Below are 25631 nucleotides of genomic sequence, written 5' to 3' on the forward strand. Positions count from 1 at the left end.
GAATGTCAAAAACAAAGACGAGCGAGCAGGAGAAACCAACTTTGGTGAATCAAATCCAGTAGCAGATTCTACAGGTCTATCCAATGAGTTTAGTCACAAACTGACAGTCCTTACGTCCCAGATTGAACGAGGGGGAAGAGATCGGCAGTCAGCCGAAGACGAGGTTTCCCCGTAGCTCTGAGCTTAGTAAGTGGGACAAAGAGGATGGCCGGTGGAGGTTAAGGGGCCAGACAGACAGTCCAGCTAGGAGCAGGGCACCAGAGCACATGGCTGACTGCTGCCTAGTCTCTTCTTCCCTGTATGTGTCTCCCCTTCAACTGCCTACGTGTGGGATGCCCTACAGCCAATTGGCTACAGAGGCTGGGTGGATATGAGGGATCTGATTGGTTGTGTGTGTATATATAAATAAATAAATGAGAGAGAGAGAGAGAGAGAGAGAGAGAGAGAGAGAGAGAGAGAGAGAGAGAGAGAGAGAGAGAGAGAGAGAGAGAGAGAGAGAGAGAGAGAGAGAGAGAGAGAGAGAGAGAGAGAGAGAGAGAGAGAGAGAGAGAGAGAGAGAGACAGAGAGACAGAGAGAGAGAGAGAGAGAGAGAGAGAGAGAGAGAGAGAGAGAGAGAGAGAGAGAGATACAGGAGGAGCGGCGTGGAAAGAAGGGATGTGAACTGATACGCATGGTTCAATGGGAGGGATGGGTTCCATTCATGTGCTGGTGTGCGTTGGTGTCTGAATGGGAGGAGGGATTGTGTATCAGTCCAATACACAAGAACTGAGTTTGGTGGTAAGAGTGCTTTTAGCTTTGCTGGCCGATGATCTCGGATCATTTTATTCTGATTGATGATTTAAATCCCAAATTGGAGGGCTGCTGACCTCAGATTGCTCAGGTTTTTAAACCTGCTCCTTTAAGCTGTGTTATGCACTTTACACTGTTTTAACTTCCATTCATAGTTCTGTTTTATGTTGTGTTATGTCTCCTGTGGAACTAACTATACTGGTTTCGTGGCCAGGGCTCACATGTAAATAAATAAATGCTCTCTGTATGCACAAATATTATGCACAGGGGGAACGCAGCAGCAGTTCAATTTCCTGCATCTGTAAAAATGTAAATACTACAATGCAACAAGAACTGAGCTACTTGTTGGAGGGTCCAAATACGAGGATGTGACCTGTGGGAAATAACATTCCCTTGACTATGGAAATACAGCTGTTATACTGTGCCCTTTCCAAAAGCTATGGCACCTGCTGTGTAATGCCACTATGACTATGAGATGGCATAGTGAACAAAAGCACCATATCACATCAATCAACCACTGTCTTGATGCATTGAGGACAACGGCGTAGGCTACACAAGGAACTCAATTCCCCAATCTAATATGCAGGTTAAGTATAGCTTCACTTTGTAAATCCGAAACATTAGACATGTGATGCTGATGAGAGGTGCTGTGGGCTCCCCCGGCTGCAGCCCGCAGCAGGTCTCTGGAGACAGTAGATCTAAAGCCCTTTGACTCTCTGCCGAGCCCAAACAAACAAAGGTAGTATGTGTACCGTGCACATGGTCTTCAAGTGATGCGTGGCTGCAGTCTCAGCCACAGCCAATCGTAGCGTCATACATTGGACGGGGGGTGGGAGAGGCGGAGCAACAGTAATAGCTTAACATGGCGTGATATCCACGCTTTTCGGATCTATGTCCTTTTGCACACAAATGCCCCAAATAGTTCTCATTTCAGTATATAGATGGAGATGAGATTTTGGATGTTTCATTAACCAGGCCTACACCTTCGCTATGCTTCAAGCAATCATTCCCAGGTTTTTACTGTAGATGAGGCTCAGTTAAAACGCAGCTCACCTTGTTGGAAGCCATTTCGCTGACTGAGTGACGGGTCTGCAGGGTCTCCAGCTGGTCCAGACACCAGTCCAGCTCCTCCAGCGTCTCCATGGCCAGCTTCTGGTAGGGCTCCTCTGAGGGGGTCAAAGGTCAGTCTACTGTTAAAGCCCTGAGAGAGCGTTTGTTCTGATCTCTGCTGCTAAAAAAAATACTTTCAAACTTAAAGAATTTCAGTGAGTGCAGGTTTTTATTTTCTTCAAGTAAAAGCCCTGAGAGCGACCACCAGAGACCATCGCATCCAGGCCCTAGATGTACTAGACTGAGACCCAGATCAAACAAGGCCCAGTCAGGGGTGATCACTTTCTCTTTATTTTACCATATTCCCACTGTCAAGGACTGTGCTCCTGTGGTCAGTTATCAGGCTCCAGACTGTATCACCGGACAGAAGGCTGTGTGTTGTCATTCACCCCGAGTCACTAAGGTCTAATGCAGCCAGGCAAGCTCTGTTTTTAAATCAAGAATGGCTCCATTTCAAACCAGAGACTATACAATTCATTGTGTAGACTTTTATTGACTATTTTCTCTGGCTTATTATCAGTGAAAACTAATTCTCAAACCATGGCTGCTTCAAATACTACAAATGTCCTCCTGAATACTTGTATTGAGGTATGCCATTTTGGGTTGCCATATAAACTGGGACCAGTGTCAACAGTAACCCCCCTCAACAAAAGGGAAGGAGAAAGAAACAGATCATATTTTTCTGTATGCCTTTTTATATCTTCGCATTCTCACTGCACTGCCCTTATCAATGTAAAGCTGACAGATTACAATAATAGCAATTGTGGCAGTAGCTTCAAACAAAGCTTATGTAGGTCTGTATTTTCAGTTCTTGAGAACTTGTTATTTTTACAGAGTGAAGCAGACACTAGGGAACAAGAAATAATGTAAGATCAGATGAGTAGAATACTGACCTGTTATGCTTGACTTGGTATGGGTAGGTATGGAGGGAGGTTTGCTGCCTGATGGTCGCCTGTTGGGCCGATCCTGCAGATGAGTTATGTAGGCAAAATTGCTTCTGACTGTTCGGAGACTGGCGAGCACCTAAAGAGAAAGGTTGGAGGGGACACTGTGATCAGTGTTGCCAACTAATTTTCAGGGGAAGTTGCTAGAGGCAGGTCAATTTGTTGCTAAATTACGTTGTGATGTCACTGCGTGATGACGTCATTACGTAATAACGTAAAACTGCGTAATTACGTAGAATACACAATAACGTTACTCAAATTGACTGGCCATCTCGGCGAAAAATATGATTTGACATTTGTTAGTTTAGATTTGTTTGTTTATTATCACATATTTGTATTTGTAAAAGTAATATATAAACACAATACATTTTATATGATCAGATATTTTAATTTTTAAACACAACACATTGAATTATTGAACAATTACACATTATTGGACAATTACATGTTATTTATTTTAAACTAGTAAACCTACACATTCTGAACAATTATAGTTTTAAGCAGTGTATTGGTAGTTAGTTAACATGCTACCTATCTGATCAACAATTATAGGTACAAGCTAATAACAAGGTATATATGCTATCTTATTGAACAAGCAACTTTACTCAAATAATGATGTGTGTACTAGGCATCTCTCTCCATCTCTCTCCAGGTTGTTGAGCTGCTTGGCTGGCTAGCTGCTCAATGGTTTCCTCCAGATATTGCCACTGTTCTCGCTCACACTGCAGTGCACACTGCCACCATCAGCTGTGTGTCTCCGCCAGTTCCAGAAAGTCCACTCCTTGCATACGTACTGTAAATATGATGAGTCATAGATTGGAAAGAAAATCCTCCTCATCTTCACTGTCCAACTGCATTGTCACAGAGGTGGAACCAGCAGAAGAGGATGGAGTGGCCTTAAAGCTGTATGCTGCTGTGGTGCCAAACTGCTGCAGAACTTCACTTGGTAGTTTATGCTGGTAACAGGTATCACCAGCCAGCTTCAGTCCATACCGCACCAGGAGTATGGCGTTGAGAGTGTGTAGTGACATTCTATTTCTTGACTTTAACTTGACCACACAGCCGTTCAACCTCCGCATTTGAGTGTGGCAAGGAGAGGGCAGCGAGTGCAGCTTTGCACAGTTCTTCAAATGGATTTGACCCAGAAGAGTCTGTGTAGTTAATCACTTCACTCCAAAACTCGACTGTATTTTCAGTTGAGTCCCACCTAAACAGATGGATGTTTCTCCATTGGGAAACAATTGTATCAATGGTTTGGGGCTGGTACCCCAGTAGCTCAGCTACAGTGGGGAAAAAAAGTATTTAGTCAGCCACCAATTGTGCAAGTTCTCCCACTTAAAAAGATGAGAGAGGCCTGTAATTTTCATCATAGGTACACGTCAACTATGACAGACAAAATGAGAAAAAATATTCCAGAAAATCACATTGTAGGATTTTTAATGAATTTATTTGCAAATTATGGTGGAAAATAAGTATTTGGTCAATATCAAAAGTTTCTCAATACTTTGTTATATACCCTTTGTTGGCAATGACACAGGTCAAAGCGTTTTCTGTAAGTCTTCACAAGGTTTTCACACACTGTTGCTGGTATTTTGGCCCATTCCTCCATGCAGATCTCCTCTAGAGCAGTGATGTTTTGGGGCTGTCGCTGGGCAACACGGACTTTCAACTCCCTCCAAAGATTTTCTATGGGGTTGAGATCTGGAGACTCCAGGACCTTGAAATGCTTCTTACGAAGCCACTCCTTCGTTGCCCGGGTGGTGTGTTTGGGATCATTGTCATGCTGAAAGACCCAGCCACGTTTCATCTTCAATGCCCTTGCTGATGGAAGGAGGTTTTCACTCAAAATCTCACGATACATGGCCCCATTCATTTTTCCTTTACACGGATCAGTCGTCCTGGTCCCTTTGCAGAAAAACAGCCCCAAAGTATGATGTTTTCACTCCCATGCTTCACAGTAGGTATGGTGTTCTTTGGATGCAACTCAGCATTCTTTGTCCTCCAAACACGACAAGTTGAGTTTTTACCAAAAAGTTATATTTTGGTTTCATCTGACCATATGACTTTCTCCCAATCCTCTTCTGGATGCACTCTAGCAAACTTCAGACGGGCCTGGACATGTACTGGCTTAAGCAGGGGGACACGTCTAGCACTGCAGGATTTGAGTCCCTGGCGGCGTAGTGTGTTACTGATGGTAGGCTTTGTTACTTTGGTCCCAGCTCTCTGCAGGTCATTCACTAGGTCCCCCCGTGTGGTTCTGGGATTTTTGCTCACCGTTCTTGTGATCATTTTGACCCCACGGGGTGAGATCTTGCGTGGAGCCCCAGATCGAGGGAGATTATCAGTGGTCTTGTATGTCTTCCATTTCCTAATAATTGCTCCCACAGTTGATTTCTTCAAACCAAGCTGCTTACCTATTGCAGATTCAGTCTTCCCAGCCTGGTGCAGGTCTACAATTTTGTTTCTGGTGTCCTTTGACATCTCTTTGGTCTTGGCCATAGTGGAGTTTGGAGTGTGACTGTTTGAGGTTGTGGACAGGTGTCTTTATACTGATAACAAATTCAAACAGGTGCCATTAATACAGGTAACGAGTGGAGGACAGAGGAGCCTCTTAAAGAAGAAGTTACTGGTCTGTGAGAGCCAGAAATCTTGCTTGTTTGTAGGTGACCAAATACTTATTTTCCACCATAATTTGCAAATAAATTCATTAAAAATCCTACAATGTGATTTTCTGGATTTTCTTTTCTCAATTTGTCTGTCATAGTTGACGTGTACCTATGATGAAAATTACAGGCCTCTCTCATCTTTTTAAGTGGGAGAACTTGCACAATTGGTGGCTGACTAAATACTTTTTTTCCCCACTGTACTTCAATCATTTCAGTGGTGCCTTTATTGTGCTTTAGTGTTTCCTTAACACTGAACAAGGCCATGTTTCACAAGGCTTCTAGGTTGTCTGGGAGCCTTGCTTGCAGCTCCTTGCTTAAAGCAACAATGTAGTTGATGTACTGTCTCCAAATGACCTTTTCATCCTCTGGCGCAAGACTGAGTTGGTACACCGTGCTCTCGAAAAGGTACCCAAGGTATGGTGATGGACTGAGATGTCCATCAATGGCATCCTTCAGGACATCCATTTTTGCCATAGGGTTGACTACCCTGCTGCAAGTTGATGTTAAGAGGTGTACCAGATTGTCCAAAAGCTTGACAGGATCTGTTTGCTCTCCCTCAAATGACTTCACTGCAACTTGTACGTCGGACAGGATTGATTTCAAGAATGTCAGGTATACATAGTTGGTCTTGTCCATGTACATGGCGTGGAGCACATCCGCCATGTACAGTGGGGAAAAAAAGTATTTAGTCAGCCACCAATTGTGCAAGTTCTCCCACTTAAAAAGATGAGAGAGGCCTGTAATTTTCATCATAGGTACACGTCAACTATGACAGACAAAATGAGAAAAAAAAATCCAGAAAATCACATTGTAGGATTTTTAATGAATTTATTGGCATATGATGGTGGAAAATAAGTATTTGGTCAATAACAAAAGTTTCTCAATACTTTGTTATATACCCTTTGTTGGCAATGACACAGGTCAAACGTTTTCTGTAAGTCTTCACAAGGTTTTCACACACTGTTGCTGGTATTTTGGCCCATTCCTCCATGCAGATCTCCTCTAGAGCAGTGATGTTTTGGGGCTGTCGCTGGGCAACACAGACTTTCAACTCCCCTCCAAAGATTTTCTATGGGGTTGAGATCTGGAGACTGGCTAGGCCACTCCAGGACCTTGAAATGCTTCTTACGAAGCCACTCCTTCGTTGCCCGGGCGGTGTGTTTGGGATCATTGTCATGCTGAAAGACCCAGCCACGTTTCATCTTCAATGCCCTTGCTGATGGAAGGAGGGTTTCACTCAAAATCTCACGATACATGGCCCCATTCATTCTTTCCTTTACACGGATCAGTCGTCCTGGTCCCTTTGCAGAAAAAACAGCCCCAAAGCATGATGTTTCCAACCCCATGCTTCACAGTAGGTATGGTGTTCTTTGGATGCAACTCAGCATTCTTTGTCCTCCAAACATGACGAGTTGAGTTTTTACCAAAAAGTTATATTTTGGTTTCATCTGACCATATGACATTCTCCCAATCCTCTTCTGGATCATCCAAATGCACTTCAGACGGGCCTGGACATGTACTGGCTTAAGCAGGGGGGACACGTCTCGCACTGCAGGATTTGAGTCCCTGGCGGCGTAGTGCGTTACTGATGGTTGGCTTTGTTACTTTGGTCCCAGCTCTCTGCAGGTCATTCACTAGGTCCCCCCGTGTGGTTCTGGGATTTTTGCTCACCGTTCTTGTGATCATTTTGACCCCACGGGGTGAGATCTTGCGTGGAGCCCCAGATCGAGGGAGATTATCAGTGGTCTTGTATGTCTTCCATTTCCTAATAATTGCTCCCACAGTTGATTTCTTCAAACCAAGCTGCTTACCTATTGCAGATTCAGTCTTCCCAGCCTGGTGCAGGTCTACAATTTTGTTTTTGGTGTCCTTTGACAGCTCTTTGGTCTTGGCCATTGTGAAGTTTGGAGTGTGACTGTTTGAGGTTGTGGACAGGTGTCTTTTATACTGATAACAAGTTCAAACAGGTGCCATTAATACAGGTAACGAGTGGAGGACAGAGGAGCCTCTTAAAGAAGAAGTTACAGGTCTGTGAGAGCCAGAAATCTTGCTTGTTTGTAGGTGACCAAATACTTATTTTCCACCATAATTTGCAAATAAATTCATTAAAAATCCTACAATGGGATTTTCTGGATTTTTTTTTCTCAATTTGTCTGTCATAGTTGACGTGTACCTATGATGAAAATTACAGGCCTCTCTCATCTTTTTAAGTGGGAGAACTTGCACAATTGGTGGCTGACTAAATACTTTTTTTCCCCACTGTAGCAATGCTCACTGGCCTTGGTCAACTCAAAGTGGAGTTTCAGTTCTTCCCACTGGCTCAATATACGAGTTACCGCAGGCTCAATAGATAGCCAACGTGTGGCACACACTTTGGTGATCTGCAGGGGTTTCTGGCCACAATTAATGGTGTTATACACTGCTTTGTACTCAACCCTCCTAGGGATGTTTTTTTTGGATGCTGCACTGACAGCCAATTGTAAAGAATGGCACACACAGCGTATGAGTACCAAATTGGGCAATGCACATTCTTCCTTTAAAATCTTGTGCACCCTGTTGTGCACCCCAGTCATCACGGACGCATAATCAGTGCCAATACCCTGAAGATTCAATTTTTTAAAGTTACACTTCTCAAGAAACTCAACTACCGCCTTTGCTATTGATCTGGCATCGCCCCCCTCCAATTCAACCAGCCCGGGAAATGTGGACACAACAGTTCTTTTTTTAGCATTGACATACCGAATCACCACATCCAGGTATTGAAACACTGACATCAGTGGACTCATCCAAAAGGAGACTGAACTTCTCAACCCCCACATCTGATGTTACCCTTTTGAGAAAATAAGGAGCCTGTACTCCCAGAATCATTTCAGTGCACTTGGTGCATTTGGAAGTTTGTTGCTGCCACAGAATCTGAAAAGGCAGCTTTGCAAGCCATACCTAAATGGTTGCATGCTAGCCGCGAACAATGCTCCGCAATGGCCATTTCCATAGTAGCTTCTGCGCTTTTGCAGTTATCCACTTTCTTAACCAACTGTGGTAATGTAGACTGGGTTGCGGGGTTGTACGCTTTTGATTTAGTTATATGCTGTAGCACAATGTTTTTTGATGTCATACATTTCTGCAAGCATATCTGATTTGCAGTACGCACAGTATGTCCGACAATCATCCTCAATTACTGGCTTCAGCCACCCTTTAAATTCAGGTACAGACTACCACTCTTTTCTGTACTTCTGGCTGTACAATTTTGATTGAGACATGTTGATTGATGCTGTAAGTTCTGTTCAAGATCAAACATTCGTGACCAACTATATTCATTGGGTTTGTCTCGTCGAACGCATACTACTGCTGCTGCAGTCAGCCAACAATGATTTGCTGAAATTGCTGCTGGCCTGCTTTTGCCTGTGCACGAGCTGAGCGCCTGCTGCTGACATCACTCACATTGCACTTTTGTAGCCAGAAACGTGTGTTGTGACTGAGTGTGTGACAGAGAAAATCGTTTTTGTGTCATTTAGAGGGAAAATGCATGCATTTTAGGGTTTGAGTCACTTTTCAAAAGTTGCAAAAAGTTCCAAATACATATTTAGCTAAATTTGTTGCTAGGTGCTGTTTGGAAAAAAGGTTGCCAGGTTAGTCTGAAAAGTTGCTAAATCTAGCAACAAAATTGCTAAATTGGCATCACTGACTGTGATGTAGTGTTACGTTGTATTATGACCATCATATTGATCTCCAACGCTCAACGCCAGGATTTCCTACCAGCAGACAGAGACAGAGAGCTAGAGAGAGAGAGCGAGAGAGAGAGAGCGAGAGAGAGGAGAGAAAGCACTGACCTGTGCAAATGGTGTTACAATCATGTCTTCTCCATGTCTGAAATGACAGAAGAAAACAGACAAAACACTTGGTTGGATACAAAACCTTCAACAAACAGGTGAAGATCAGAATATCAGCATCTTAAAAGGGCAATATTAATATACAATACATATACTGGGGCTCTATGTTACTCAATGGGCATCCTAAATGCAACCTGAACACCCATATGCCCTGCATCAGTTAACACATTGGACACGTGGAGAGGAAACAAGTGACATGCACACAACTGACTGTGGGAGAACCCTGGGAAAACAAGACAACACCCTTTCGAACTGTGCTGTGGGGGAATCATCATGCACATAATGTGTTGTCTTGGGGTCGAGCCCATCTGTGGTTAAGATAATAGGCCTCAGGCTATTCATGCATCACACACAGTAGCAGGCTCAACTCTGATACAAGGCCTGTGGGGCTTTTCTTTTTGGGATGGTTTGGGAGGAAAGGGGCTGAGGGGTGTGTATGTAGGGGCGGGGGGGGTGTGGAGGGGGTTAAGGAGTTGGTGAGGGCAGGAAGTGTCTGAAAGCTGCAAACGCAGTGGAACAGTCCTTAAAGGAGAAGTAAAATAGAAAACATTAGTCACGCGCGTCTCTCACCGCGGCAGCCAACCGACTTCCCAGTGCTTCAAGCCCTCTTCCCTTTAAAGACAGAGTGAGAGTCCAGTGACTAAACTAGACTTGACATGGGTAAAACAACAATACAAGACTGTTAGACTTAATTCAATTGAGTCTTTAGGGACATCTGTGGGAATCATAGTTGAAGGGTTAGCTATGTCATTATAAATATGGAGAGAGTAGACATGTACTGGTAAGTGAAATATCAGGGGTGGGGGGGAGAGCAACAAAGAGAGAGACAGAAGGACAGAAACATAGTGAAACAGAAAGAGAGAGTGAGAGTGAGCGAGAGAAAGAGAAAGGATCTGGTTAGGAGGAGGATCACACATCACATTGTTCCAATGCTACTTACAGCTCACTGGCCATGGAGGAGTTGCGGGACATGGCTTTGGGCGAGAGGTCGAAGTCTGAGTCAGAGCGATAGAGGAAGGACTCGCGGCGCTGGCTGTGGGGGTAGTTGGCCTGCAGGACCAGGCCAGAGCTGGGGCTGACCTGGGGGTCCAGGGAACTGCGCCCCACCGACAGCCCATTCTCCACATCAAAGCTAAGGGGGAGAGAAGGGAGAGGCGGAGGGGTTGGATTCATGTTATGGGTGTCTTTCAGTTTGTTCAGCAGTGACATACTGGCATTGTCATCACAGAAAATGATAAGGGACATCAACGTCAACATTATGGGGAGAGAATGAAGGATTCATGTTAATTAGGTGTCTGGAGCAGCGGAGCAGGAAGACAGGAGGACATTGTCCCTTTATTCTGTACAGAATGATGTCAGAGTCATGGAAGTATGACAACATTTGTGAATCAGAAATCATTAGAGTTTTCGTCATAAAAAAACCCATTGACCAATCACTGCCTGCCTCATTGCTAATACACAGTATATTGAGTATAAAAAAAGAACTGACCTAGTGATAGGAGGAGGAGCTGCCACACCCATTACTTTAACTCAATCACACTAGCGTCAGCACGGACTTCACAACATACGTCAGCAACGCGTTCTTCCTCTCCTCTCCCTCTGTCAGGCATGCTTATGGCACCTATCCACCCCTGCAGCCAGACCCTGACCTAAAAATGTCAGGGTGATCAATCCATAGCCATCCAATCTCATAATAAGGCTGACTTGGGGAACCTGTTTCCAGAGGCACGTCAGGCCCAGGAGGATGCCAAGAAAGCTGCAAGGATTCCCGGGAGTGTCTTGGTGTGGTGTGTAGTTTCTGTGGGTAACACAGAAAACTCAGAGCGTGAACAGCTACAAAATACATTGAGGTCTGTTTGATGGGTGAGTGGAATTCCACTTTCCTTTTCATATTTTCAGAATGTATTAAGACATTCAGTTAGGAGATCAGAGGGGGAGAAAGGCAAGTGGGAGAAACAGCGGGAAGGCTGGATGCGGGGAAGGCTGCTGGACGCGGGGAAGGCTGGACGCGGGGATTGAACCCGGATACACTAGAGTATGTGTCAAGTTGGATACACTACAGTATGTGTCAAGAGCAGGGAGTGTTAATAATAATAAATACCATTTAGTAGACGATTTTATCCAAAGCGATTTATAGTCATGCATGCATACATTTTACGTATCGGACTCTGCACCAGCAAAGTATAGTTAGTTGATACAGCAGTGACTTTACACATACCGCAGAAGTTCTAATACTACATTATCCTCCTCCTTTAGGCTCACTAGTAATGTGACTGTATGTCTGATCTGTGTGTCCAATCAGACTCCAGAAGAGAGTTGTTCCTGGGCGATGCCACAGTAAATGAGCGGCAGCTGCAAGGTCGGGCTGAGGTGGAGTTGGAGAGAGTGGTTCTAAGAATAGCCCTCTATCATTGCTGGGGGGACATGTGAGAGGGCTATACATAGTGCATGCCCCCCTGGCTGGAGTCTCATATAATTACATTAGGCTGAAGCCCTCACCCCATACAGTACATACCCTTTCACTTGACTTCAAGTTCAACTCAACTTAAATCAAAGTTAATTGGTCGTGTACACAGTTTAGCAGGTGTTATAGAAGGTGCTTACGTTAATAGCTCCTAACAATGCAGTAAACTGTCAAACAATTAAAATGTAATAAAGAATATATACAAAATTGCACATATTTTCATGCTATCGACAAATAAATTATTATTTGCAAAGCACTGTGTAGTTTGTGAGAGTTTCTTTTCAGTTTAACTATTGTTGCATGTCTCCAAGGCACCTGCAACAACCACCTCTGGACGTGCATTTCACTCCCACTCCTCTCACAAAAGTCAGATATGGGACTGTGTGTATCGGGTGTTGTGTTGTATGCCTCCTATATACAGGACAATGATGCTCAGTATTTTGCATAAATGAACATTTAAAAACAAACCAGCATCATACTAGGGAAGTGATTGACATCAGTGATCAGAAACAATGACTGAATTAATAGTTTAACCAAGGTTTTCTTCTCTGCCATTTTGGCTTGTGACTACTGCATAGCCTACTGTATGTACTGGAATCAGCTGTGCAGTGTCTATTTTTAGCTGGATTTGGCAGTCCAGCAACAGCAGTAACTGATAAATGAAGCATGAATGTTACGTAATCAATTCTCAATGAAGCCCCCCGATTCATGTGAGGACCGGAAAGGGAGAGAAAGAAAGAGGGGTTTTTCCACGAAATGAGTACCATTTCCCTTTACCATTTCCCTTTGATATTTGAAGTAGAAATTGTGCACCAATATTGAATTTGAAAACCCTGTTATATTTCATTAAGTGCCCTTTAATATGGAGAATTCTATAAATCACTTATATGATTAAAGACTTGCTAAAGTGCCAACATTTTGCATTTTGACATGTCCCTCCGTGCACCCTCTGACTTCTAGGAAGACTAACACCTTAACCTCAAAATGTCTTCAAGTTTTATACCATCATTGTAAAGCCCTAGCTATTTTGATGCTTTGAAAAAGTCATTTCTAAAGATTATTTATTTAATGTGATTAGTGATTCATTTTAAAGGTCAACCCTGTTACGTGAAGTGAACTCTTGTTTTAATACGGTGAAAGTATTCCTTTAAAAATATTTGTTTCAAAAGAAACATTGAACATCTAACAGTCAAATCATAGTGTAAAAGCAGGTGAGCTGGTTCTACTCTTTTTGGCCATTTTCTGGTGTTTTGTGGTGGAAAACTGAGCAGGTCGAGCATAACACGCTGTTGTGGAAAATTCAAATCCAAAGATTAAGGCAGAGATTTAATTGTATAATAGAAACATCTTTAATCAAGCAGCTGCTGGGGAGATCTTCCTCTGATTTCACAGGGAAAAACTCTAAGAGTAAATGGTTACATGTCTCTTATATAGTGGGAGCTGATAATACAATCATATTGTTTACACAAGTTATTTTATACAAGCAACAGTTCCGGAACACAATGGCCTTGTGTTAGGGTGCAGACATAACAGGATTCTATGAAAGGCATAACATCACAGTCTAACACGGAACATATCCCTTGAGAAGTCACAACAGCTCACCCCAAATTCTGCCACCACAACGTCAACCCTGTTAACCATAGATAGACAGGCTAGACATGTTTTAACAATTTCATTTATTTTGTGAAGCTTGCATTCAATTTCCCATCCCTGTTGCACACAACAAGCTTCCATTCCCCCTGTCACAAGGGGATCTATGGCTGATTTAAGATTAAAATCGACAACACTGTTACGGTCAACTGTTACATTATTTTGCACTTAGTATAGTACTTTTTTTATTCAACCTCTTGAGATGGGAGAACATGAAGTTGAACATGTGATCTTTATGATAGAATGTTAAAATTAGGTGAAATCGAAAGTTTTTTTGGGACAAAGTTACACATCTCACAAGACTTGCCTTATTACCCCACCTCTCCTTACTGCCCCACATCTCCCTTTTTCTCACCCCTTCCTTCATCTCATTTTCAATGATGCGTCCCCTCTGAGCCGGCTCTGACGGTGGGATGGCGTCAGCGGCTATAAATAGCTCTATCCAGCAAAGGGGTGGGTGCTGCCGGTGTAAAGGACATTGCGCTGCTTGCTTAGCAAGTACCACTCCCTCCTGATTCGGCTCACACCGAGGCGCGAACCCAGGACCTCTGCCTTGCTTGAACATGTGACCGCCCTCCTGAAGCGTCATACCAGTCGGCGCCACCGAAAAGTTAAGAATTCGGCAGCGTATTTGGCCACACTTAAGGCTGAGGAGTAAGCTTCACAAATCCCCATGTGCTACATCGGTCTATGAATAGACCTCAAGGTGGAGAGAACCCCCACCCCCACTTCTGAGATTTCTTACCATTAATACTGTAAATATTCATGCAGGGCAGCCTGCTGTTTGACGACATAGAACAGCATTTAGTTTTACTCTTTTGGAGGGAAAAATGTAATATGGAAAAGTAAAAAAGCTAAATTGTGATAAAATGCTCACTGTTCCATATATATACAGTGGGGAGAACAAGTATTTGATACACTGCCGATTTTGCAGGTTTTCCTACTTACGAAGCATGTAGAGGTCTGTACTTTTTATCATAGGTACACTTCAACTGTGAGAGACGGAATCTAAAACAAAAATCCAGAAAATCACATTGTATGATTTGTAAGTAATTAATTTGCATTTTATTGCATTACATAAGTATTTGATCACCTACCAACCAGTAAGAATTCCGGCTCTCACAGACCTGTTAGTTTTTCTTTAAGAAGCCCTCCTGTTCTCCACTCATTACCTGTATTAACTGCACCTGTTTGAACTCGTTACCTGTATAAAAGACACCTGTCCACACACTCAATCAAACAGACTCCAACCTCTCCACAATGGCCAAGACCAGAGAGCTGTGTAAGGACATCAGGGATAAAATTGTAGACCTGCACAAGGCTGGGATGGGCTACAGGACAATAGGCAAGCAGCTTGGTGAGAAGGCAACAACTGTTGGCGCAATTATTAGAAAATTGAAGAAGTTCAAGATGACGGTCAATCACCCTCGGTCTGGGGCTCCATGCAAGATCTCACCTCGTGGGGCATCAATGATCATGAGGAAGGTGAGGGATCAGCCCAGAACTACACAGCAGGACCTGGTCAATGACCTGAAGAGAGCTGGGTTCACAGTCTCAAAAAAACCATTAGTAACACACTACGCCATCATGGATTAAAATCCTGCAGCGCACACAAGGTCCCCCTGCTCAAGCCAACGCATGTCCAGGCCTGTCTGAAGTTTGCCAATGACCATCTGGATGATCCAGAGGAGGAATGGGAGAAGGTCATGTGGTCTGATGAGACAAAAATAGAGCTTTTTGGTCTAAACTCCACTCGCCGTGTTTGGAGGAAGAAGAAGGATGAGTACAACCCCAAGAACACCATCCCAACCGTGAAGCTTGGAGGTGGAAACATCATTCTTTGGGGATGCTTTTCTGCAAAGGGGACAGGACGACTGCACCGTATTGAGGGGAGGATGGATGGGGCCATGTATCGCGAGATCTTGGCCAACAACCTCCTTCCCTCAGTAAGAGCATTGAAGATGGGGTCGTGGCTGGGTCTTCCAGCATGACAACGACCCGAAACACACAGCCAGGGCAACTAAGGAGTGGCTCCGTAAGAAGCATCTCAAGGTCCTGGAGTGGCCTAGCCAGTCTCCAGACCTGAACCCAATAGAACATCTTTGGAGGGAGCTGAAAGTCCGTATTGCCCAGCGACAGCCCCGAAACCTGAAGGATCTGGAGAAGGTCTGTATGGAGGAGTGGGCCAAAATCCCTGCTGCAGTGTGTGCAAACCTGGTCAAGACCTACAGGAAACATATGATCTCTGTAATTGCAAAGAAAGGTTTCTGTACCAAATATTAAGTTCTGCTTTTCTGATGTATCAAATACTTATGTCATGCAATAAAATGCAAATTAATTACTTAAATATCATACAATGTGATTTTCTGGGTTTTTGTTATAGATTCCGTCTCTCACAGTTGAAGTGTACCTATGATAAAAATTACAGACCTCTACATGCTTTGTAAGTAGGAAAACCTGCAAAATTGGCAGTGTATCAAATACTTGTTCTCCCCACTGTATATATACAGTGAGGGAAAAAAGTATTTGATCCCCTGCTGATTTTGTACGTTTGCCCACTGACAAAGAAATGATCAGTCTATAATTTTAATGGTAGGTTTATTTGAACAGTGAGTCCAGAAAAACGCATGTCAAAAATGTTATAAATTGATTTGCATTTTAATGACGAAAATAAGTATTTGACCCCCCTCTCAATCAGAAAGATTTCTGGCTCCCAGGAGTGCTCCTAATCTCAGTTTGTTACCTGTATAATAATATAATTATAATAATAAGATGCCATTTCGCAGACGCTTTTATCCAAAGTGACTTACAGTCATGTGTGCATACATTTTTACGTATGGGTGGTCCCGAGGATCGAACACATTACCCTGGCGTTACAAGCACCATGCTCTACCAATTGAGCTACAGAGACCTGTCCACAGAAGCAATCAATCAATCAATCAGATTCCAAACTCTCCACCATGGCCAAGACCAAAGAGCTCTCCAAGGATGTCAGGGACAAGATTTTAGACCTACACAAGGCTGGAATGGGCGACAAGACCATCGCCAAGCAGCTTGGTGAGAAGGTGACAACAGTTGGTGCGATTATTCGCAAATGGAAGAAACACAAAAAAACTGTCAATCTCCCTCGGCCTGGGGCTCCATGCAAGATCTCACCTCGTGGAGTTGCAATGATCATGAGAACGGTGAGGAATCAACCCAGAACTACACGGGAGGATCTTGTCAATGATCTCATGGCAGCTGGGACCATAGTCACCAAGAAAACAATTGGTAACACACTACGCCGTGAAGGACTGAAATCCTGCAGCGCCTGCAAGGTCCCCCTGCTCAAGAAAGCACATATACATGCCCGTCTGAAGTTTGCCAATGAACATCTGAATGATTCAGAGGAGAACTGGGTTAAAGTGTTGTGGTCAGATGAGACCAAAATGGAGCTCTTTGGCATCAACTCAACTCGCTGTGTTTGGAGGAGGAGGAATGCTACCTATGACCCCAAGAACACCATCCCCACCGTCAAACATGGAGGTGGAAACATTATGCTTTGGGGGTGTTTTTCTGCTAAGGGGACAGGACAACTTCACCGCATCAAAGGGACGATGGACAGGGCCATGTACCGTCAAATCTTGGGTGAGAACCTCCTTCCCTCAGCCAGGGCATTCAAAATGGGTCGTGGATGGGTATTCCAGCATGACAATGACCCAAAACACACGGCCAAGGCAACAAAGGAGTGGCTCAAGAAGAAGCACATTAAGGTCCTGGAGTGGCCTAGCTAGTCTCCAGACCTTAATCCCATAGAAAATCTGTGGAGGGAGCTGAAGGTTCGAGTTGCCAAAAGTCAGCCTCGAAACCTTAATGACTTGGAGAAGATCTGAAAAGAGGAGTGGAACAAAATCCCTCCTGAGATGTGTGCAAACCTGGTGGCCAACTACAAGAAACGTCTGACCTTTGTGATTGCCAACAAGGGTTTTGCCACCAAGTACTAAGTCAAGTTTTGCAGAGTGGTCAAATACTTATTTCCCTCATTAAAATGCAAATCAATTTATTTTATTTTTTACATGCGTTTTTCTGGATTTTGTTGTTGTTATTCTGTCTCTCACTGTTCAAATAAACCTACCATTAAAATTATAGACTGATCATGTCTTTGTCAGTGGGCAAAAGTACAAAAACAGCAGGGGATCAAATACTTTCTTCCTTCACTGTATATACAGTGGGGGAAAAAAGTATTTAGTCAGCCACCAATTGTACACGTTCTCCCACTTAAAAAGATGAGAGAGGCCTGTAATTTTCATCATAGGTACACGTCAACTATGACAGACAAATAGAGCTTTTTTTTCCAGAAAATCACATTGTAGGATTTTTAATGAATTTATTTGCAAATTATGGTGGAAAATAAGTATTTGGTCACCTACAAACAAGCAAGATTTCTGGCTCTCACAGACCTGTAACTTCTTCTTTAAGAGGCTCCTCTGTCCTCCACTCGTTACCTGTATTAATGGCACCTGTTTGAACTTGTTATCAGTATAAAAGACACCTGTCCACAACCTCAAACAGTCACACTCCAAACTCCACTATGGCCAAGACCAAAGAGCTGTCAAAGGACACCAGAAACAAAATTGTAGACCTGCACCAGGCTGGGAAGACTGAATCTGCAATAGGTAAGCAGCTTGGTTTGAAGAAATCAACTGTGGGAGCAATTATTAGGAAATGTAAGACATACAAGACCACTGATAATCTCCCTCGATCTGGGGCTCCACGCAAGATCTCACCCCGTGGGGTCAAAATGATCACAAGAACGGTGAGCAAAAATCCCAGAACCACACGGGGGGTACCTAGTGAATGACCTGCAGAGAGCTGGGACCAAAGTAACAAAGCCTACCATCAGTAACACACTACGCCGCCAGGGACTCAAATCCTGCAGTGCCAGACGTGTCCCCTGCTTAAGCCAGTACATGTCCAGGCCCGTCTGAAGTTTGCTAGAGTGCATTTGGATGATCCAAAAGAGGATTGGGAGAATGTCATATGGTCAGATGAAACCAAAATAGAACTTTTTGGTAAAAACTCAACTCGTCGTGTTAGGAGGACAAAGAATGCTGAGTTGCATCCAAAGAACACCATACCTACTGTGAAGCATGGGGGTGGAAACATCATGCTTTGGGGCTGTTTTTCTGCAAAGGGACCAGGACGACTGATCCGTGTAAAGGAAAGAATGAATGGGGCCATGTATCGTGAGATTTTGAGTGAAAACCTCCTTCCATCAGCAAGGGCATTGAAGATGAAACGTGGCTGGGTCTTTCAGCATGACAATGATCCCAAACACACAGCCAGGGCAACGAAGGAGTGGCTTCGTAAGAAGCATTTCAAGGTCCTGGAGTGGCCTAGCCAGTCTCCAGATCTCAACCCCATAGAACATCTTTGGAGGGAGTTGAAAGTCTGTGTTGCCCAGCGACAGCCCCAAAACATCACTGCTCTAGAGGAGATCTGCATGGAGGAATGGGCCAAAATACCAGCAACAGTGTGTGAAAACCTTGTGAAGACTTACAGAAAACGTTTGACCTGTGTCATTGCCAACAAAGGGTATATAACAAAGTATTGAGAAACTTTTGTTATTGACCAAATACTTAATTTCCACCATAATTTGCAAATAAATTCATAAAAAATCCTACAATGTGATTTTCTGGATTTTTTTTCCTCATTTTGTCTGTCATAGTTGACGTGTACCTATGATGAAAATTACAGGCCTCTATCATCTTTTTAAGTGGGAGAACTTGCACAATTAGTGGCTGACTAAATACTTTTTCCCCCACTGTATACACATTGTAAAAGACTGCACAGAAACAATATGTAGTATGGGAACCAGACTACTCGAATGTCATGCCACTGCAGCCTCATCACCTGGGTATGTCTGTGGGAAATACCGGTTTTTAACTGATAAAACAGGCCTCTCACTCATCATGGAAAAAAACGGAAATAGCCCCGAAAACAGCTCACACGTGAAACGAAAGTCGCCCATTAAAACTGAAACCCATGTCATTAGAATGACATGTTAATGTTTGAGTAAATTACCAGAGCCTGAAGCTTGGTGAGGTCAGAGTGCACTAATGGACTGTGGCTAAACTCCTTCCCAGCTGCAGATGGCTTCTAGTCTCTGGAATTAGACAACAACGCTCACACTTCCATAAACAATACAGTGTGGCGGATGAAGTTGCATATTTTCCCAAGAAAACGGGCTGAAAATAAACCAGGGCTAAGTTCAAGAAATGACACCAGGAAATACCTGGGTTTATCAGACTGAGTGGGAGGACAAGTGTTCATAAACGGTGGTATTCATATGGTTAGTTACCTCTACTAGAAATGGAATGGGCTTCTGAGTGTCCGGTAGGGCAATCTATTGGGGACAGAAATAACAGATCACTGTGCCAGTCAGTGTATGTTCCCCAGCACACCACTGTCGCTATAGAGAGAGCACAGAGCAATGTGACCACTGTTCAAAATACATCTGAAATGCCAGCCAGACAACAGGTAATACAAGTTTGTACCTCTATTTCAGATGTAACAGTCGTTTCCCTCTTACAATTCAACATGGAGAATACGTATTATGTAATTACTTGACACACAAACATGAAACCAATAGTGCCATTCTGCTGAATAAACCTTGTTAATCAATCATCTCTTATTACAGTATGTTGGGTGTTCTAAGATGTTCTGTGTCTGTACCACAAATGACACAGGCAGGTCATGAGGTAGACAGATCCATCATAACTGGTGGTGGTGACCTTGGTATTGTCATTGTTCACCGACACACACACTTGCAGGCATGCAATCACACACACACACACTTAGTGCAGACTAATCCCTAAAGGACTATTCTATACTGAACAGGATCTGTGTAATTGATCCGTCATCTGGTCTCCACAAACACAAAAGACAATCCTCCACGTTTCCTTTCCTCTTCAGAGTAATTTCAAAGAAGCCTTCAGGTAGGGTGTCATTCAGACAAAGGAAGAATACACATTAAAGTCTAAAGCTAATAAAAAGCAGTCAGGACCAATGTTCCCTCTAAGCTGCGGGCATGCGCGGGCGCCCAGCTCCCCCGGGACTGCCGTGCAGCAGAATAAATATCAGCCCATACAGAGAAGCACGAGATTGAACTTCACTCAACTTTCTAAAGTGTTCCCCCTTAGTTAACACTACCAACGTTTCCATTTACAGTGAGAACTGTGATCAAATCAATGCAATATTAGCCACTTTCAATGCAACACACCAAAACAAAAAGAACTATGCAAGACTTAGTATGCAAAATTAAGTATGCAAGAGATTTCGTTGTAGGCAGAACGCATCAGAGTAGGATTCTTTTGCATTGACAGACACGACTTAGGCCCGTACTCTACACATACCGGTGCGCCATAACCAATCAGAGCTGCAGTAGGCCTATATGCAAATAGCCATTGCCATATATGGATCTGTGCCATATACTTTGAACTGGAATATTTTTTATAGCATGAGCGGTCTTGAGTAGATGCGCTTGTTTTTAGATCACAGTGAGAGCTACATGTAGCAACTTGTTTTTAGATCACAGTGAGAGCTACATGTAGCGACTTGTTTTTAGATCACAGTGAGAGCTACAAGTAGCAACTTGTTTTTAGATCACAGTGAGAGCTACATGTAGCGACTTGTTTTTAGATCACAGTGAGAGCTACATGTAGCAACTTGTTTTTAGATCACAGTGAGAGCTACATGTAGTGACTTGTTTTTAGATCACAGTGAGAGCTACATGTAGCAACTTGTTTTTAGATCACAGTGAGAGCTACATGTAGCAACTTGTTTTTAGATCACAGTGAGAGCTACATGTAGCAACTTGTTTTTAGATCACAGTGAGAGCTACATGTAGCGACATGTTTTTAGATCACAGTGAGAGCTACATGTAGCAACTTGTTTTTAGATCACAGTGAGAGCTACATGTAGCAACTTGTTTTTAGATCACAGTGAGAGCTACATGTAGCAACTAGTTTTTAGATCACAGTGAGAGCTACATGTAGCAACTAGTTTTTAGATCACAGTGAGAGCTACATGTAGCAACTTGTTTTTAGATCACAGTGAGAGCTACATGTAGCAACTTGTTTTTAGATCACAGTGAGAGCTACATGTAGCAACTTGTGTACATATGTAATTTTGTAAGTCGTTCTGGATAAGAGCGTCTGCTAAATGATGTAAATGTAAATACATGTAAATAATGTCAAGCCCTGCATGTTTTTTCCAAAAGTTTCACCACACATTGGCTGCTACTGTAGGCTGAATGATAGAACAGCTATTTGTTTTTGATGGTAGGCCACTCTGGTAGGCCTACATTATGATCAAATAGCCACAGCAATTTTCACAACGTTCAAGTTTGCACTCACCAGACCAGAAATATGCTCAGAGATTAAAACAATTTGAGGGAACATTGTTCAGGACCCATGTGCAGATGACTAGATGAAACTTGTCAGTCAGTATGGATCCAACCTCAGCAACTGAAAATATGGGTTGGGTGACCCCAGTTCGTTCCTGCCCAGACCAGAGCGAGGTCGGTCTCCTGTGATTGACACCATCTGGGCAGCGCTGCAGTGTTCATGGGAACCCCAGAGATCTGAAGGAGCCTTTACTTTTGTTCCGTGCCAGAGACGGACGTTATCGCCAACAGAGTGGGCTTCCAGAGGATGACACAGCGCCTGGAGTCAAAAGTCATATCTCCCCCCTCCTGTTTTTTTTCCGCATGGCGTGAGAACCAGCTCCGGGGGCCTCGCCGACCTATGACAATGAAAGTGTGTATGTATGTGTGTGTGTTTTTGTCTCTGCGATATTCCCGTGGCTCTGGATTGGACCTTTTTTGATTTTGTGTGTGTGTGTGTGTGTGTGTGTGTGTGTTCCTCCTGGTGTTGCGTAAGCTCTGTACCGGTTGGAAAGGGGGCACCTGGTTTGGGAAGGGGGATGTTAGTGTTGCACCCCCCACCCCATTGTGCTTGACCTGACACCTGTAGGAGAAGCTAGTTAAGGATCATATAACCTCCACCTTACCTGACACCCTAGACCCACTACAATTCGCATACTGCCCCAACAGATCCACGGATGACACAATCACCATTGCACTGCACACTGCCCTATCCCACCTGGACAAGATAAATACCTATTTAAGAATGCTGTTCATCAACTACAGCTCAGCCTTCAACTCCAAGCTCATCCTAAGCTCAGGGGCCTGGGTCTGAACCCCTCCCTGTTCAACTGGGTCCTGGACTTCCTGATGGGCCGACCCCAAGTGAAGAAGGTAGGCAACAGCACCTCCGCCACGCTGATCCTCAACACAGGGGCCCCACCCACGTCTCCAACTCAATCATCAAGTTTGCTGACGACACAAGAACGGTAGGCCTGATTACCAATAATGACGAGACATCCTACAGAGAGGAGGTGAGAGCCCTGGCGGAGGGGTGCCAGTAAAAAAATAACCTCTCCCTCAACGTCAACAAATGGAAGGAGCTGATGGTGGACTACATGAGACAGCAGTAAGAGCAGACCCCATCCACAGACAGGGCCACAGTGGAGGGTTAAAAGCGTCAAGTTCCTCGGGGTACACATCACTGACAACCTGACATGGTCCCTTCACACAGACAGCATGGTGAAGAAGGCGCAACAGGAGGTTGAGGATATCCGTCTTGGCCTCCAAGACCCTCACAAACTTCTACAGATGCACCATGGAGAGTATCCAGTCGGGCTGTATCACCGCCTGGTACGGCAACTGCACCGTCCGCAACTGCAGGGCTCTCCAGAGGGTAGTGCGGTCAGCCCAACGCATCATCGGGGGCACACTGCCTGCCTTCCAGGACATTTCCAGCACCCGGTGTCACAGGAAGGCCAAGAAAATCATCAAAAGGACCTCAGCCACCCGAGCCATGGCCTGTTCACCCCGCTACCATCGAGAAGGAGGAGACAGTACATGTGCATCGAAGCTGGGACCGAGAGACTGATTAACAGCTTCTATCTCCAAGCCATCAGACTGTTAAATAGTCACCACTAGCCGGCCTCCACACAGTACCCTGCCCTGAACCTTAGTCACGGTTACTAGCCGGATACCACCCGCTACCCTGCACCTTAAAGACTGCTGCCCTATGTACAGTACATAGAGTCATTGAACACTGGTCACTATAATACTGCTGTACAAACCTTTTCTATTCATATACTGTCCATACACACAGTGCCTTCAGAAAGTACTCATACCCCTTATTCCACATTGTTGCGTTACAGCCGTAATTCAAAATGGATTTTTTTCTCAGCCATCTACAAACAATACCCCATAAAGACAAAGTGAAAACGCGTTTTTAGAAATATTTGCTAATTTATTGAAAATGAAATACAGAAAGATCTCCTACATAAGCATTCACACCCCTGAGTCAATACGTTAGAATCACCATTGGCAGCGATTACAGCTGTGAGTGTTTCAGGGTAAGTCTCTAAGAGCTTTGAACACTTAAATATTTGCACATTAAACACATTTTTCAAGCTCTGTCAAGTTGGTTGTTGATCATTACTAGACAGCCATTTTCAAGTCTTGCCATAAATTTAAGTAGATTTAAGTCAAAACCACTCAGCAACATTCAATGGTCATTTAAGTCAAAACCACTCAGCAACATTCAATGGTCATCTTTGTAAGCAACTCCAATGTATATTTGGCCTTGTGTTTTAGGTTATTCTCCTGCTGAAAAGTGAATTTGTCTCCCAGTGTCTGTTGGAAAGCAGACTGAACCAGGTTTTCCTCTAAGATTTTGTCTGTGCTTAGCTCTATTCCATTTATTTTTTATCCTTGCCGATGACAAGCATACCCATAACATGATGCAGCCACAACCATCGACTAGGTAGCCTGGCGGGTATTGGGACAGTAACAGAAAGGTTGCTGGATCGAATCCCCGAGCGGACAAGGTAAAAATATGTCGTTCTGTCCCTGAGCAAGGCAGTTAACCCACTGTTCCCCAGGCGCCAAAGACGTGGATGTTGTTTAAGGCAGCCCTCTGCACCTCTCTGATTCAGAGGGGCTGGGTTAAATGCGTAAGACACATTTCAGATGAATGCATTCAGTTGTACAACTGACTAGGTATCCCCCTTTTCCTTTCTCCTTAAATGAACAAACATCATGCTTGAAAGTTGAGGTATACCAAACCACTCCTATGTAAATGGTAGATTATCAGACACTCAAGAAGGTGGTCTGATTTCATTATTACTGAAACAGGATACAAGTGTAAAATATAAAGATCCAGTCCATTAAAAAAATTGGGAGGCCCCTTACACTTCAGTGTTGTGATGGAAAAATTCTAGCAAAATGTATAGCGCATAGAATTAAAAAGGTATTGTCGGACATTATTCATTCTAATCAGACAGGTTTTTTACATGGAAGATACATTGGAGATAATATAAGGCAAGTACTGGAAACAATAGAACACTATGGAAAATCTGGGAAACCAGGCCTGCTATTCATAGCAGACTTCGAAAAGGCATTTGATAAAGTACGACTGGGGTTTATATATAAATGCCTGGAGCATTTCAATTTTGGAGAATCTCTTATAAAATGGGTCAAAATCATGTATAGTAACCCTAGATGTAAAATAGTAAATAATGTCTATTTCTCAGAAAGTTTTAAACTGTCAAGAGGAGTGAAACAAGGTTGTCCACTATTGGCATATCTATTTATTATTGCCATCGAGATGTTAGCTATTAAAATCAGATCCAACAATAATATCAAGGGATTAGAAATCAAGGGCTTAAAAACAAAAGGTGTCATTGTACGCCGATGATTCATGTTTTCTTTTAAATCCACAACTAGAATCCCTCCACAGCCTCATAGAGGATCTAGATACATTTTTTAACCTCTCTGGATTACAACCAAACTATGACAAATGTACTATATTACGTATTGGAAAACGAAAAAATTTATGTAGTTTACCAATAAAATGGTCTGATGGTGATGTGGATATACTCGGAATACATATCCCAAAGGAAATAAATGATCTCACTCCAATACATTTTAATAGAAAGTTAGCAAAAATAGATAAAATCTTGCTACCATGGAAAGGTAAATACCTGTCAATTTGTGGAAAA

General features: G+C 43.5%; 1 protein-coding gene across 2 annotated transcripts in view; it reads right to left on the minus strand.

Annotated features, from left to right (window-relative positions):
• LOC121576872 (cAMP-specific 3',5'-cyclic phosphodiesterase 4D) overlaps positions 1–25631 on the minus strand; it is a 159419-nt gene that overhangs the window by 10530 nt on the left and 123258 nt on the right. Inside the window, exons 4-8 of one of the 2 annotated variants that reach the window (XM_045223527.1) lie at positions 10341–10532; positions 9971–10012; positions 9341–9377; positions 2794–2923; positions 1844–1956 (exon numbers count right to left, since the gene is read on the minus strand). In XM_045223527.1, coding sequence (XP_045079462.1) covers positions 1844–1956; positions 2794–2923; positions 9341–9377; positions 9971–10012; positions 10341–10532 — 514 coding nt within the window. The remainder of the gene's footprint in view (positions 1–1843; positions 1957–2793; positions 2924–9340; positions 9378–9970; positions 10013–10340; positions 10533–25631) is intronic. The other variant, XM_045223528.1, reaches the window with a different exon arrangement.

Source organism: Coregonus clupeaformis, chromosome 11, assembly GCF_020615455.1.
Source record: "Coregonus clupeaformis isolate EN_2021a chromosome 11, ASM2061545v1, whole genome shotgun sequence".
Lineage (NCBI taxonomy): Eukaryota > Metazoa > Chordata > Actinopteri > Salmoniformes > Salmonidae > Coregonus > Coregonus clupeaformis.